This window comes from Camellia sinensis, chromosome 2, assembly GCF_055761805.1.
Source record: "Camellia sinensis isolate YWXY chromosome 2, ASM5576180v1, whole genome shotgun sequence".
NCBI classification, from domain to species: Eukaryota; Viridiplantae; Streptophyta; class Magnoliopsida; order Ericales; family Theaceae; genus Camellia; species Camellia sinensis.
Window position 1 is genome coordinate 138,307,115 of NC_138962.1, and position 12,876 is coordinate 138,319,990.

General features: G+C 34.0%; 1 protein-coding gene across 1 annotated transcript in view; it reads left to right on the forward strand.

Moving 5' to 3' along the window:
- Positions 1 to 11,679, forward strand: part of LOC114297022 (hyperosmolality-gated Ca2+ permeable channel 2.5) — a 54,352-nt gene extending 42,673 nt beyond the window's left edge. The window contains exons 5-9 of the mRNA XM_082915666.1: positions 1,105 to 1,403; positions 1,628 to 1,907; positions 2,363 to 2,641; positions 4,057 to 4,290; positions 11,157 to 11,679. Of these exons, the coding sequence (XP_082771792.1) occupies positions 1,105 to 1,403; positions 1,628 to 1,907; positions 2,363 to 2,641; positions 4,057 to 4,290; positions 11,157 to 11,315 (1,251 nt within the window). The 3' untranslated portion in view covers positions 11,316 to 11,679. The remainder of the gene's footprint in view (positions 1 to 1,104; positions 1,404 to 1,627; positions 1,908 to 2,362; positions 2,642 to 4,056; positions 4,291 to 11,156) is intronic.
- The last annotated feature ends 1,197 nt before the right edge of the window (positions 11,680 to 12,876 follow it).

Here is a 12,876-nt window from a genome sequence, read left to right on the forward strand (position 1 = left end):
CAAAAGTGTGATCTAGATTGCCCATAAGACTGTCTTTCATGAGAGGATGAAACACATTGAAATTGATTGTCACTTTGTTTAACATCATCTTCAGTCTGGATATATTCCCCGTCCCTCTATCACTTTAGTTATGCGGCTTGCTGATTTCTTCATAAAGACTAACACTATGGCTCAGTTCTGGTTCCTTCTAGACAAACTCTCTTATCTTTTCTAGCAAAAAAGACATTGAGTTTGAGCGGAGGTGTGAGAATACTACAGATATTCTCTAGACATTATGTACATTTTGCAGATATCGTAGATATTCACTAGATATTATATATATTCTGTAGATTTCGTAGATATTTTGGAAAGATATTATGTAGATATTATTTTGTGTAATATTCTAGGAATTATTTCCTTTTTTGTTTTAGGGTTAGCCTAGGCTATAAATGCTGATATAATTTTTCTGTATTCGATACAATTGAATATACAGTTTCTCTTTTCTTTAGAAATTTTCACCCCAATCTAATTCTTTTTTCCTTTATTCTTGCTTCTGTTCATTGTGCTACATTAGCTGGCCACAAATGAGGGGTGTATTGAGGATATAAGTAATTAAGTTATATCTTTTCTAACTGGACAAGCTTTTGGATGAGTTGGTTGTTAACAAGGTGGAAGTAGCAATTTAGTGGTGTTGTGCGGGGGAGGGTGGTCATGCTTCACTGGTTGGTGATGGGAAGATGGAGAGAGGATGGAGGAAGAGTGCTGGTGCAAGCTGACACTGATAGAGGATGCAGGATGTTTTTCGCATGTGGTGGTGGTGATTGTTTGAATGAAGGATCTGAGAAACTGTATAATAATTCATGAAAGTATATATTTTTTTCGGAACTAAGCTTTTGTTCGAAAGAAAGTTTAAGATAGCTCATTTATTCTTTTCCTGCTTTTAAATTTACTATGTGAAATTACTGGTTGAGATGATATTGTTGAGCAGCATAAATATGAAAATTCTTTAACTTTTGATCATCTTTCTAGACACAACCCCATCTAATTTTGTAGTGACTACACATTCTACTACTTTTTGTTGAAAGTTTGGACATAAATTGATATGGTGTGCTATCATTTTTGCAGGAGTTGCCTGTTGCTTTTGTTACATTCAGAAACCGGTGGGGTGCTACTCTAGCTGCCCAATCTCAACAGCACTCAAATCCACTTATATGGATCACTGAAATGGCTCCAGAACCAAGGGATGTACTATGGAGAAATTTGTCAATCCCATATAGGCATTTACCACTGTATAAAATTGGAGTTTTTGTTGCAGCGTCACTTCTTACACTATTTTTTGCCATCCCAGTGACTGCAGTTCAAGGAATAGCAAAATATGAAAGATTAAAGACATGGTTTCCTCCAGCCATGGCTGTACATTTGATGTAAGAGTACTATTCTTTAATGTATTTTTCTGTCATAATATTTATCAAAAATCAATGCTATAGAATAAACAGCTTATTCATGCATATAAAGTGGTGGCTAATTACTTGCTTACATTTATTTTCCTGCTTAGATTCTGACACTACTCTTATCTGTCTGGTACAATTGATTTTTACATGTCTTTATGTCGATCATTTTTTTTACTGAGATGATACCTGTCCTACAGACCTTGCTTAGGACCTGTCATTACCGGGTATCTTCCAAGTGCCATCCTTAGTGGATTTATATATGTCATTCCGTTTGCCATGCTTGGAATGGCTAAACTGGAAGGTTATGTATCGAGGAGTAAAAAGGAGATAAAAGCTTGCAACATGTTCTTCTATTTTCTGTTGGGAAATGTATTCTTCTTAACCTTGTTATCAGGGTCTTTACTTGATCAAATTGGAAGATCTGTTACTCATCCTAGGGATTTTCCTAGCCGTCTTGCAAGTGCTGTCTCAGCCCAAGTAAGTGTACTGATCCTTATTGATTCACTGGGTATATTATGTAACTGTATATTCCTTACTTTATTTTTTCTTCATGTTTTGTATAATATTCTGTTTTAGGGTTTGGCTAATGTGATATGAGAAGGGTGAGAGCAATGTGAAAAGCATATGAAACTGTGAAGATGTATATTTCCATATTTCTATTCTATCTATTCTTAGATTTGGGTTGTTTTCTATCTGAGGTTCTATTATGCAACATTGTAAGATCAAGGGAGAGTAATGCAATTGTTTTCTTTATCTCTAAACTTACAGAATCAATTATGTCCTTGCATTAACTCTACTATTTACTGGATTTACCTGTTCAATAATTTTGCACAGTTCAATGAAATAATGTTGTTCTTTGATAATTTTATCACTCATAAAGATGATCCAGGCAGTGGCTTATTGATCCCATTGCTTTTCGTTTTTTCTTTCAGGCAGACTTCTTTATGACATACATCTTGACAAATGGGCTGGCAGGATTTTCCCTGGAGATTCTTCAGCCTGGATTACTGATTTGGGATACTATTAAATCGTACACATGTGGCCGTGCAAAGGACAAAAATCCTTATCTTTATTCCCTACCGTACTACAGGGTTATCCCTCTTGTTTCCCTCTCAATACTAATTGGTATGGTGTATGCAGTTGTAGCGCCATTACTTCTCCCATTCCTAATTGGCTACTTCTTTCTAGGCTACGTTGTGTTTATCCATCAGGTAGACCTTCTTACTCCTTGAATATCAACCAAATTTGATACACCTTAATTTAAGGTTTCTGTATTGTTTTACATTCATATTTATATGGATGATTTGTTTGAACATTTTATTCCTGTTGCTACATTATTGCCATAGTGAGTACCAATTGGTTCCTTGGAAACTTCAGAAGGGGAAAAAAGGGACTGCACAAGCAGTTCAATGCTATCTCTGTATCATCCATAAACTCACTGGCACCTATTAAACCTTCTTTTGATCAAATTGGTCCAATTATATTGTCGTTCTATTGTAAATTGGTCAATAACCTATTCTTCATCTTGAAGCTTTTTTCTTTGACAGTAGGTATCCCATCCTTAGTATGACCTAGAATCATTAACTGAACGAGCTTCATGGTGTCTCATTTTCTGTAATATTAATATCCCTAAGTAGAATTAAAAAAGAAAAAAGAAAAAAAGAAGAGATTTGTGTGCTCCCAATCTTCTTGTTCATCCAAACTTGCAGTGACCATTTCATTGTTTATCACTATTTAAATATAAGAAATGCATCAGCATAAACAAAAAAACGATTCTTGCCAACATGTGATGATATCACTGCTTCTGGGGATGGACATCATGCTGGAAATTTACAAATCGTCTTCTGGCCCCATTATACAATCATTGTCTCTTTGGGAAATAGCTTTTTCCATCAGACTTATTTGGATTGTAGTGTTGTTGAAGAGTTTTAAATATATAATACAACATGTCCAAAAAAATAAAAACATGTCCATTAATTTTTAAATGCCAATGTTAATCAACGGTGCCAAGAGGGGGGTACTGAATATAGACTTAGCTTTGGCATTTTTCATTTCCATTTGTTTGCATCAATACTATGCTGGATCGAGTGGAATTTTGAACTCAAATATAGTTGTATTTTTAGTACAGTTTCAGTCATTTCTCTACTGTCAAGAATGAAAATTCATGGAGCCAAGATATATACAAGATGCTTTATTCACATTCAGAAATTTTATTGCATCAATCAGCAGTTTTGGTTTGCGATCGATTAGGTGCCTAGGTTTTGGGAGCTTCTATTTTCACGCACAACTTTCTCTCCATTTTTCATTCTGAAGTTGATTTCCAGACAAAACTACATGGTTCAGAAATCAACTTTTGAACCAAAGACAGTAATCATAAGGTTTTGTTCGGAAGTTGATTTTCGATCCATGTAAATTTGTTCAAAAGTTGATATTTGAACGAAAAGAGTGTGTGAAACTGAGATAATGTGTGGAAATAGAAGCTCACCTTGGTTTTCCATTGGTGCTTCTATAATATTTTTCCTGTTAAAGAGTCATTATATCTATATATACAATGTGCTGTATTTTTATGCTGGTAGTAACTAGAGTATTAACACGGCAGCAACATTGACAATGTAACTTTTTGCAGATTGAAGACGTGTATGAAACTATTTATGAGACATGTGGTCAATACTGGCCATACATTCATCATTATATTTTTCTAGCAATTGTTCTCACACAGATTACTATGATTGGTCTTTTTGGACTGAAGTCAAAGCCCTCTGCCTCCTTTGCTACAATACCTCTCGTATTGTTCACCTTGATGTTCAACGAGTATTGCAAGATTCGTTTCTTGCCTACATTTTGCCATTACTCTGTCGAGGTAAATTTGATCCTTAAATGTTTTGTATTAAGTTAATTGATTAGGATGGCAACTGTAAAAGTCTAAAAATGACACCATGACGTGAAAGAATCTATTGTTTTATTTTAGAAAATTTCAAGTGTTGTTTTAAATTGCACTTTTGATGCCATTCATCTTTGTATCTACATGTCTATCATTGTAATTGTGATTTAAAAAGGCTTCCTAAGTTTCACAGGACATTTATGTATCACCTTCACACAGCCTACATAGAAAAAACTTTGGCCCAGGGAAATTTTTAGTTGTTCAACATACGAAGTTTGATCCAAGGACGAAGTTTGATCCAAGGACAAGCGTAATAATTTTACTATAAAGCAAGCACCTTTCAGGCATAATAATTTTTTCTACAAAGCACTTTGTCACTTGTAGATGTTTTAAGCTTAGTAGCAGGAACCTTATACTCGAGTGATGTTTCTTACTAAGAAATGCGATTCCGTGCTCCGAAGTAAGAAACTCACTCCTGTCGAGAAAGAAACTTGCTCCCAACTAAGATAGAAAACTCTCAAACATATAAATCTCATAAAAATAAAAGAAAAACAACTCAAACATATCCTAGTAGTTTCTATTTATACAATATTTATTTATACTTTATAAGGCAATTTGTATTTGACATGAGTCTCTAATATTTTTTCACATTTTAATACATATATTACAACTAAGTAGCAAAAAATAATTGTTAGAATATCTTTATATATTTAATAAATAAATATATACATACTCCCAACCTAGGAAACTTCTATATGCCCTTGCTTTGCCACCCCCACTCCCACTTCCGCTCCCATCCCCGCCCCCACCCCTGCTTTGTGCAACTAAGGTTTTAAGTGTGAAGGATTTCATACTACATCTGTATAGTCTTCTACCTGCTCTGCCGTTGAGTTTCAAAAATCATTTGCTTTGACATCACGGTGCCTTCTGGTTTCCTACATGGTTGCTCATTATTTTCTTGATTTTCACTCTACTCCTAACTTTTATCTTATAGGCTTTCCCATTTTTACTTCCCAGATTTTGCTTCAATAATTGCTTCCCGTCTAAGAGATTGACAACATGGTTATCCTTCGGTTCAAGCTGTTCGGAGCCTTCCAAAGTCTAGTTTAGTAATGAAGTGTAGGAATTACCACATGATATCCTTGTTGCAATGAGTAGCAAGGAAAGTAAAGGAACCTGAGAACTAATATAAGAACCTTCAATTTTCTGACGTTTCCATGCAAGTATCACCACCCTCTTTCTCTTCCTCCATCTTTCTATATTTTCCTTTAGATTCTCTCTTTAACCCAAATTAAAATGCATATTAGAGCGAAACAAGCAAACTGATGAGAGAAATTTTTTTTATGTTTACCTATCCTAGGCCTTGCTTTTTCAAATGTCATTCGAGGAGCAGATCTGTCTAAAGAAAAAGTAACTATTTGAACTAGTTGATATTATTGGGATTCAGGAGTTTTGAAAATTAACTGCACCTGTTTCAGAGGGTCACCAAATCTGAATCACAGCCTTAATGGACACAAAGAAACCATAAATGTTGTGACAATTCATTATGGCACAAACAGAGAGATAAGTTTCAGTTATTTCTTCTAGTCTCTTCAGTCACATGGGTGACAGCCCACCCAATGTGCTCTTTCTGTTTTTTGAGCAGCCCCCTCTTCCTGTATTCAAGACAAGCGTTCTTTTTTCTTTTTTATTTTAATGGAGAAGAAGCAGACATGATCATTTTTTATGTTCCATTATATATTGTCCTATAATCTTTTACAGTGCAATATGATTTGGCCTTTCATTCATTTTCTTCTTGCCCACATTCATTATATAATGCCCATACACACATTACCACAGTGACTGTGCTTTAAACCTTGTCGAAGCATGCAGAGAAATTGGATGTAGATGGGGCTTATTTTTCGGGCTCTGAAGTGAAATTTTATTTGGGCTACATTGGGTTCTAACATTAAAGCCCCAAAGAAATTGGGCATTGAAGTGAAAAAATGAGAACCAAAACAACAAAAAGTGTAAGAAAACCTTTCTTCCAATAAATATGAAACATGTCTTCCAATTAAAATAAAAACCTTTCTTCCAATCAATATTGACAGTACAACACAACAATTTGAAGAATCACTGCTCACAATAACCATCTCATTAAAGTAAAATAAAAACAGCTCCGCAACATCATTAAACCTCATAAATAAATGATCAAATTCCTATCACCAACTTGTATACTTCATGTCTTGTGTTGTATATATCATCTGCTTTAGAAACATTCAAATCTAAGAGGGTTTCCAATTTCCATCCCATTTTACATAAAGGATTTAAAAGAACAAATTAAATAAAAAAAGTAGAAGAGGGATGAAATCAAAAAAGGGAGAGAGAGAGAGAGATGTCGTGTCACTATCCTTAGATATGAGATCTGCTTGTTTGTTGGTCCTGCGGTGCTTGATATGAGTATTTTTTTTTATTTTTAAACTTAGATCTGTGGTATGTGATGTAGATCTACTTGCTTGTTAGTTGGGGCCAATGGTGATGACCAGTGGGGGTAGTGGTTGTCATGCTGTGGATTCACAAGATCCGAATCCATGAATAAGAAATTGAACTGAATAATCAAGGGAATACCTGTATAATGAAAGAAATAACTAAAAATAATGGGGGAAATAACACAAAGGGACAAGATAGAAACCCATAATCCCCACTTTGTTTCTGTGCAGTCATATCATGAATCTAAATCACCAACATGCATTCTATATTCAAATTCTACATGTGATCCTAAATATATAGCATGTTATGAAATGATAACACATTCATCATAATTAAGTGCCCAATGGGCTACAACTAAAGAGGGCCTAGCCATTACAAAAAGAATAGCACTCGGCCTGTCACGACCCCATCCCTCCCTAAACAGGTTAGCATTATTACCGGCCAGTAGTTCCCAACTACCGAAAGCCTATCAAGACAAGACTGGACCAATAACATTGGGACTTATGTGGAATCATTATGTGGACTTATGTGGATTGATAACAAATTAATTAACTTAGCTACACTAAAAAAAATTTGAAATTTATGTGCAATTAGGGTTTAACTTGGGTCGGGCTTGGGAAAATAACGTCGGGTTACAATTTGGGTTTGGGCGGGCTTGGGTTGCTCTCAGCACAACTTGGGTTGGGGTTGGATAACCTCTCAACCCGCTCGTACCCGCCCGAGTTGCACCCCTAAGAATACCATACATACATCCTAAACTCAAATTAGGGGAAGAGAGAAAACCCTACCTCAGGGGCAAGAAATCATGACCCCAGGAATGAAAAGATGGTGCAAACAAATTCTGCTTAGATGTTTTTGTAGCCCTCGACGCGTACAACAACTTTAAGAAAGCAGACTCTATGGTCCTCAAATCTTGAGGTATACGAATATGTTCGTGGTTGTATAGACATAGAGATATAAGAGAGAGAAGAGAGAAAGTGAGATGGAACAATGTTCTAGAAAAAAAAAAAAAACCAAGGGCTCGTTTGGTTTGTTTTTCAGAAAAAATTTTGAAAAAAATTCTCTACAAACAAATTTTCAAGAGTAATCAAATCAAACAATTTTTTAAAAAAAAAATCTCAAAATTTTGTTTGGTTACCTACTTTCCAAAATTACTCACTCTCTTATACATATCAAATCAATCACTTTTTTTAAAATTCTCTCCCCAAAATAATTTTCCAAAATCATTTCTGAAAAAAGGCAAACCAAACAAGTTTTCGTACTTTTTATCTCAAAAACTACTCTACAAACACAAACCAAACACACCCCAAGTCTTTCTTAATGACATTATCCTCTTCATGATCGTAAACAGTCGGTAACAGTTAGTTTTGGTAAGGCTTGTTTTTCTTCTTTCTACCGTGCCTTATCTTATCTCCATGCATACTTTATAAGGATGATTGTATTGACCCAATTGGGTGCATGCTAAGCAAGATGATTTGGATGCTCGTGGAAAAAAGACTATTACTTGGGAGTTGGTTCCTATGCGTTCAAGTACGAATCTTGTTGGGTGTAAATGGGTTCATAAAGTAATAAAACTCACTTCAATAGTTCTTTGGAGGATTACAAGGATCGTTTAGTTGCCTAGGATTTTTCTCAGAAGTATGAGATTGATTATGAGGAGACTTTTGCTCCTGTTACTAAGATGATCACTGTTCGTACCTTAATTTCTATTGATGTAGTTCGTCAGTGGCCTCTTTTTCAGCTAAATGTTAAGAATGTTTTCCTCAATGGCTGGCTTAATGAGGAAGTCTACATGCATCCACTTCTTGGTTTGTCTCATCCTCTAGGGTATGTTTGTCACATGTGTCGTAGTCTCTATGGTTTAAAGCGGTCTCTTCATGCTTGGCACGAGCACTTTTAGTCCACTTTCACCCAGATTGGTTTTTTCTCCAGTGCTCATGATTATACCCTCTTTCTTCATACTTCTTCTGCCGGGATGGTTTTTTTTATTGCTTTATGTAGATGACATGATTATTACCAAGTCTAACTCTTTTGTTATTTTTGAGGTGAAGCACCATTTGTTGCAGGCTTTTGACATGAAGGATCTTGGTCCTTTGTGCTATTTTCTTGATATTGAGGTTGCTTCCTCGTCCAAGGGTTATCTTTTGTCTCAATCCAAGGATGCTCATGAGATTCTTCATCATGTACAAATTACTGATGAGAAGGTGGTTGGCACCCTTATTGAGTTGCCTGTTAAGTTCTTTCCTTCTAATAGGTTTCCCCTTGATGATCCTTTTATGTATTGTGAGTTCGTTGGTTATCTAGTCTATCTGATTGTGACACACCCAAATATTGCTTATGTTGTACATGTGGCTAGCCAGTTTGTTTATGCTCCTCACTCTACTCATTTCGCCACTTTACTTCACATTCTCCCTATGTTTGTGCCACTATCTTTCAGGGCATTTGTTTCGTGGAATTGGACTCCATCTCTAATAGATTTTCTAGTTCATCGTTTGGTTAGAAAAATAAAGGTCAGACTAATAGTTAAATACACATCATTTTCAGCCAAATAGTCCAGGGATTGTTTAACTCGGGACTAGTAGGCCATTACATTACAATCCCCCTACTCCAATCCGTTCAAACAAACACCCCCAGGTTTATTGTTGTATTCTCTTTCAACATTGACTCTCCGTGCCTATGCTAATGCCGATTAGACTGGTGATGCTTCTGTTCGCAAGTCTACCTTTGGTGGATGTGTTTTTCTTGGTGATTCTCTTATTTCTTGTCGAAGTAAGAAACAGTCTATTATTGCTTGATTGACCATGGAGGCTGAATATCGTACTATGGCTCATGCTACTACTGAGATAGTTTGGCTTCGTTAGCTTTTTTTTGACCTAGGTATCCCTACCTCCTGTCCTACACCTCTTTGCCTCGATAATAAGAGTGCTATCTAGATTACGCACAATTATGTTTTCCATGAGCATACAAAGCACATTGAAATTGATTGTCACCTTGTTTATTAATACTTTTAGTCGGGGACTATTGCTCTTCCTATTGTTTCTTCCTCATAGCTTGCTAACTCCACTAAGGCTCACACTTTTGCTTGCTTTTGGTTTTTGTTGGACAAACTCTCGATGCTCTCGGGGCTTGCCTCCTAAGTTTGAGGGTAATTTTATATATATTGGTTTAATCAACAGTAGAGCCAGAATTCCTTAATTGTGGAAGCCAGAATAAGGCATGGGGTAGATTTCATAGAGATGAATCACGGCAGGTTGAGTTTAATGATTATATTATTATTTAAATATAAATTAATATAGAATAATTATTCCAATAAAAAATTATAGGAGACTAGTTTAAATTCAATGGTCTTGTTTGGTACAATGTATTGGGGCTGTTTACATATATATATATATATGTTTTTTTTTTTTTTGTTGATAATATGTGTGTGAATGTTTGGTTTTGCTTACCAATTATGAGATAAATGTAGTTTAATTAAGTTGGAAAAAGCTAATTATTTGAAAGCTAGGGGTGGAATGTCTTTAACATTTTGATTATCAACTTTCAACTTATATTAGATGCACCAAACATGCCCTATATAATAATTATTTAAATATTATTCAATGTGCTTAAGCCCTTAAAGCTTTGTAAGTGATCTAGTTAGAAAAAATATGGGAATCCATATACGAAACTAAGTTTTTTCTCTAACAAAATTTAAGGAAATGTATTTTTGTAAAAATATGATTTCACACCAATCAAATAGACTATTCTCAGATTAATTTTTTTTAGGGTCATTAGAAGAGACATTTTGAAAAATAATCCTTATACAAAGTGAGAATTCTTTAACTGTTTTAGGATACAAGTAGGATTTACCAAAACTTTGGAGGGGCCACTAGGTTTGATGTAAAGGTATTTGATTTGTGGGTAATGTTAGAATGGTTCACCTTTGCTATCAGAAGTATCTGTCTAATGGCTGCCCTGTGTGTGCGTTGAAATTTCAATATAAGCTCCGTCAACCTTTAATCTGTCTTTACTGTAGGCACTCTCAATCATTTTTGAATTTGTTTTATTAGTCTAACATGGTGTACAAGTTTTTTTCTTCTTGTTTTTTGGGTATATTATTCATTCCTTCTTATGTATTACAAACGTGTCCATCTTCTCTGCACCCAATGGAAGCCATAAACTTATTTGCCTTCATCACATCTGAACTTGATAATTTGGTTCCACCGCCTTTCTTGGCAATTATGATTGATTAGAAATTATCAGTTTCATAATCACCATATTAATATATGAGAATCATGTACAGTTTAAATGATCTATCAAATTACACTAGTGAAATACTTTTACAACCTTAACTGTAAAGTGAGTTTTTCTGTTTCTTTTTTTTTTTTCCTGGTTAGGATGCCATGAGAAATGATGAACTTGATGAGAAGAGCGGTCTGATGGAAGCTAATCACAGAAATGCACTCAATGCATATAGCCCTCCATGTTTGCGGCCGTTGAACTTCACAGAAGAAGAAGATTCAAGCTCCACACAGCCACTGATATCCTTGACTTAGGAGAAGAATATCTGTCAATTTTTTTACTTTTTGGTTGGGACGGAACAAACAAACAATCTGTCTAAACACTTCCTTTCGTAAGTTCGGTCCTTTTTAATTGTGGAAGATGAGATGTGTACACTCATGCTCAGTCCACTCCAGGCTATATTCATTCTGTGATGTGAAACAAGTGTCTCGTACATTTTTTATGAGAGTGAGAAAGAGAGAGCAGCAGCTGCTCAGCTGACCCGAAGTTGCAGGCATGTTTGGCTTCCATGAATCCTTTGTGGAGATCATTGATGGGAAAAAAAATCATATTGATTTGATAATCGTAGGATCATGATTTCATGATATATATATATATTTTTAATTTTTTGAGATTTCATCATATTTGTTATTTAGAAAACAAATGCAGTATTTTAAAAATTATACTTGCCTATCCTTTTAAAGACAAATATAGTGAAATTATGTGGCTATAAGATTATTGGATCAATTTAATTTTTTGGTAAATTTTATTTTACCTTCTTGTGGTTTGAGGTTAGAGTAATTTACCATCCTATGGTTCAAATATAGTCAGAAAGTTCTTATGTGGTTTTGGATCAAAGTGCAATCGTTAATATCGTTAATTATAGATGCAACATGACTATAATATCCTTAAATATTATATTTTTTTTTGTTATTTCCTTTCTTTTTTCTCTGTAATTTATAATGTTTAATATTAATTTAATTAAATCACAATTAATTATAAATTCTTAATTTTTTTATTCTAATTTTAATTTAATTATATTTTAAATCACAATTAATCCTAAATATTTAATTAATTATTTTAATTACTAACTTTTTAATCTAATTTTATTTTAATTATATTTTAGATCATAGTTAATCCTGAATTCTTAATTATTTATTATAATTCTTAACATGTTAATCTAATTTTAATTTAATTATATTTTATTTTAGTTCTTAATTATTATTTATTTAATTATATTTTAAATCAATTCTTAAATATATTTTATATCAATTGTTAATTTAATTTAATTTTGTTTTATTCTAATTAACATATTAATCTATTTTACGTTTGAAAAAAATAGGGGTAAAGTTGTCTTTTTATTGTATTAATTTTATTTTAATTTTTCAAAAAAATCAAATTCACTCTAAAAAATGGTGTGTAATACACATTCCGTTAGTTTGGATGAAAAAAAAACTAACGGTAGCACTTTAGTCCAAAATTATATAGAGGCTTTCTGACTATATTTCAACCATAGAAGGGTAAGGCGCTCTAACTCTAAACCCTAAGGGATAAAATAAATTTATCCCTTATTTATTTATTTATTTTTATACAATATGCGAAACTCACTCAAATCACCACCTGATTGGGACTTATGGTCGATCCCAAGTCCAAATAGTTAAACGAAAACAATGGAGTCGAGAATCATTTCCATTAAGCTCCGTTTGTTTAGAAAGAAATGGATGATAGGAAGTGATGTGAAAGGGAAAAAATAAATAAAAAATTATTTTCTTGTATGCATTTGAACAAATGAAAATTCTTCCAAGAAAATGATGGGAAAAAAATATAATCTCCACA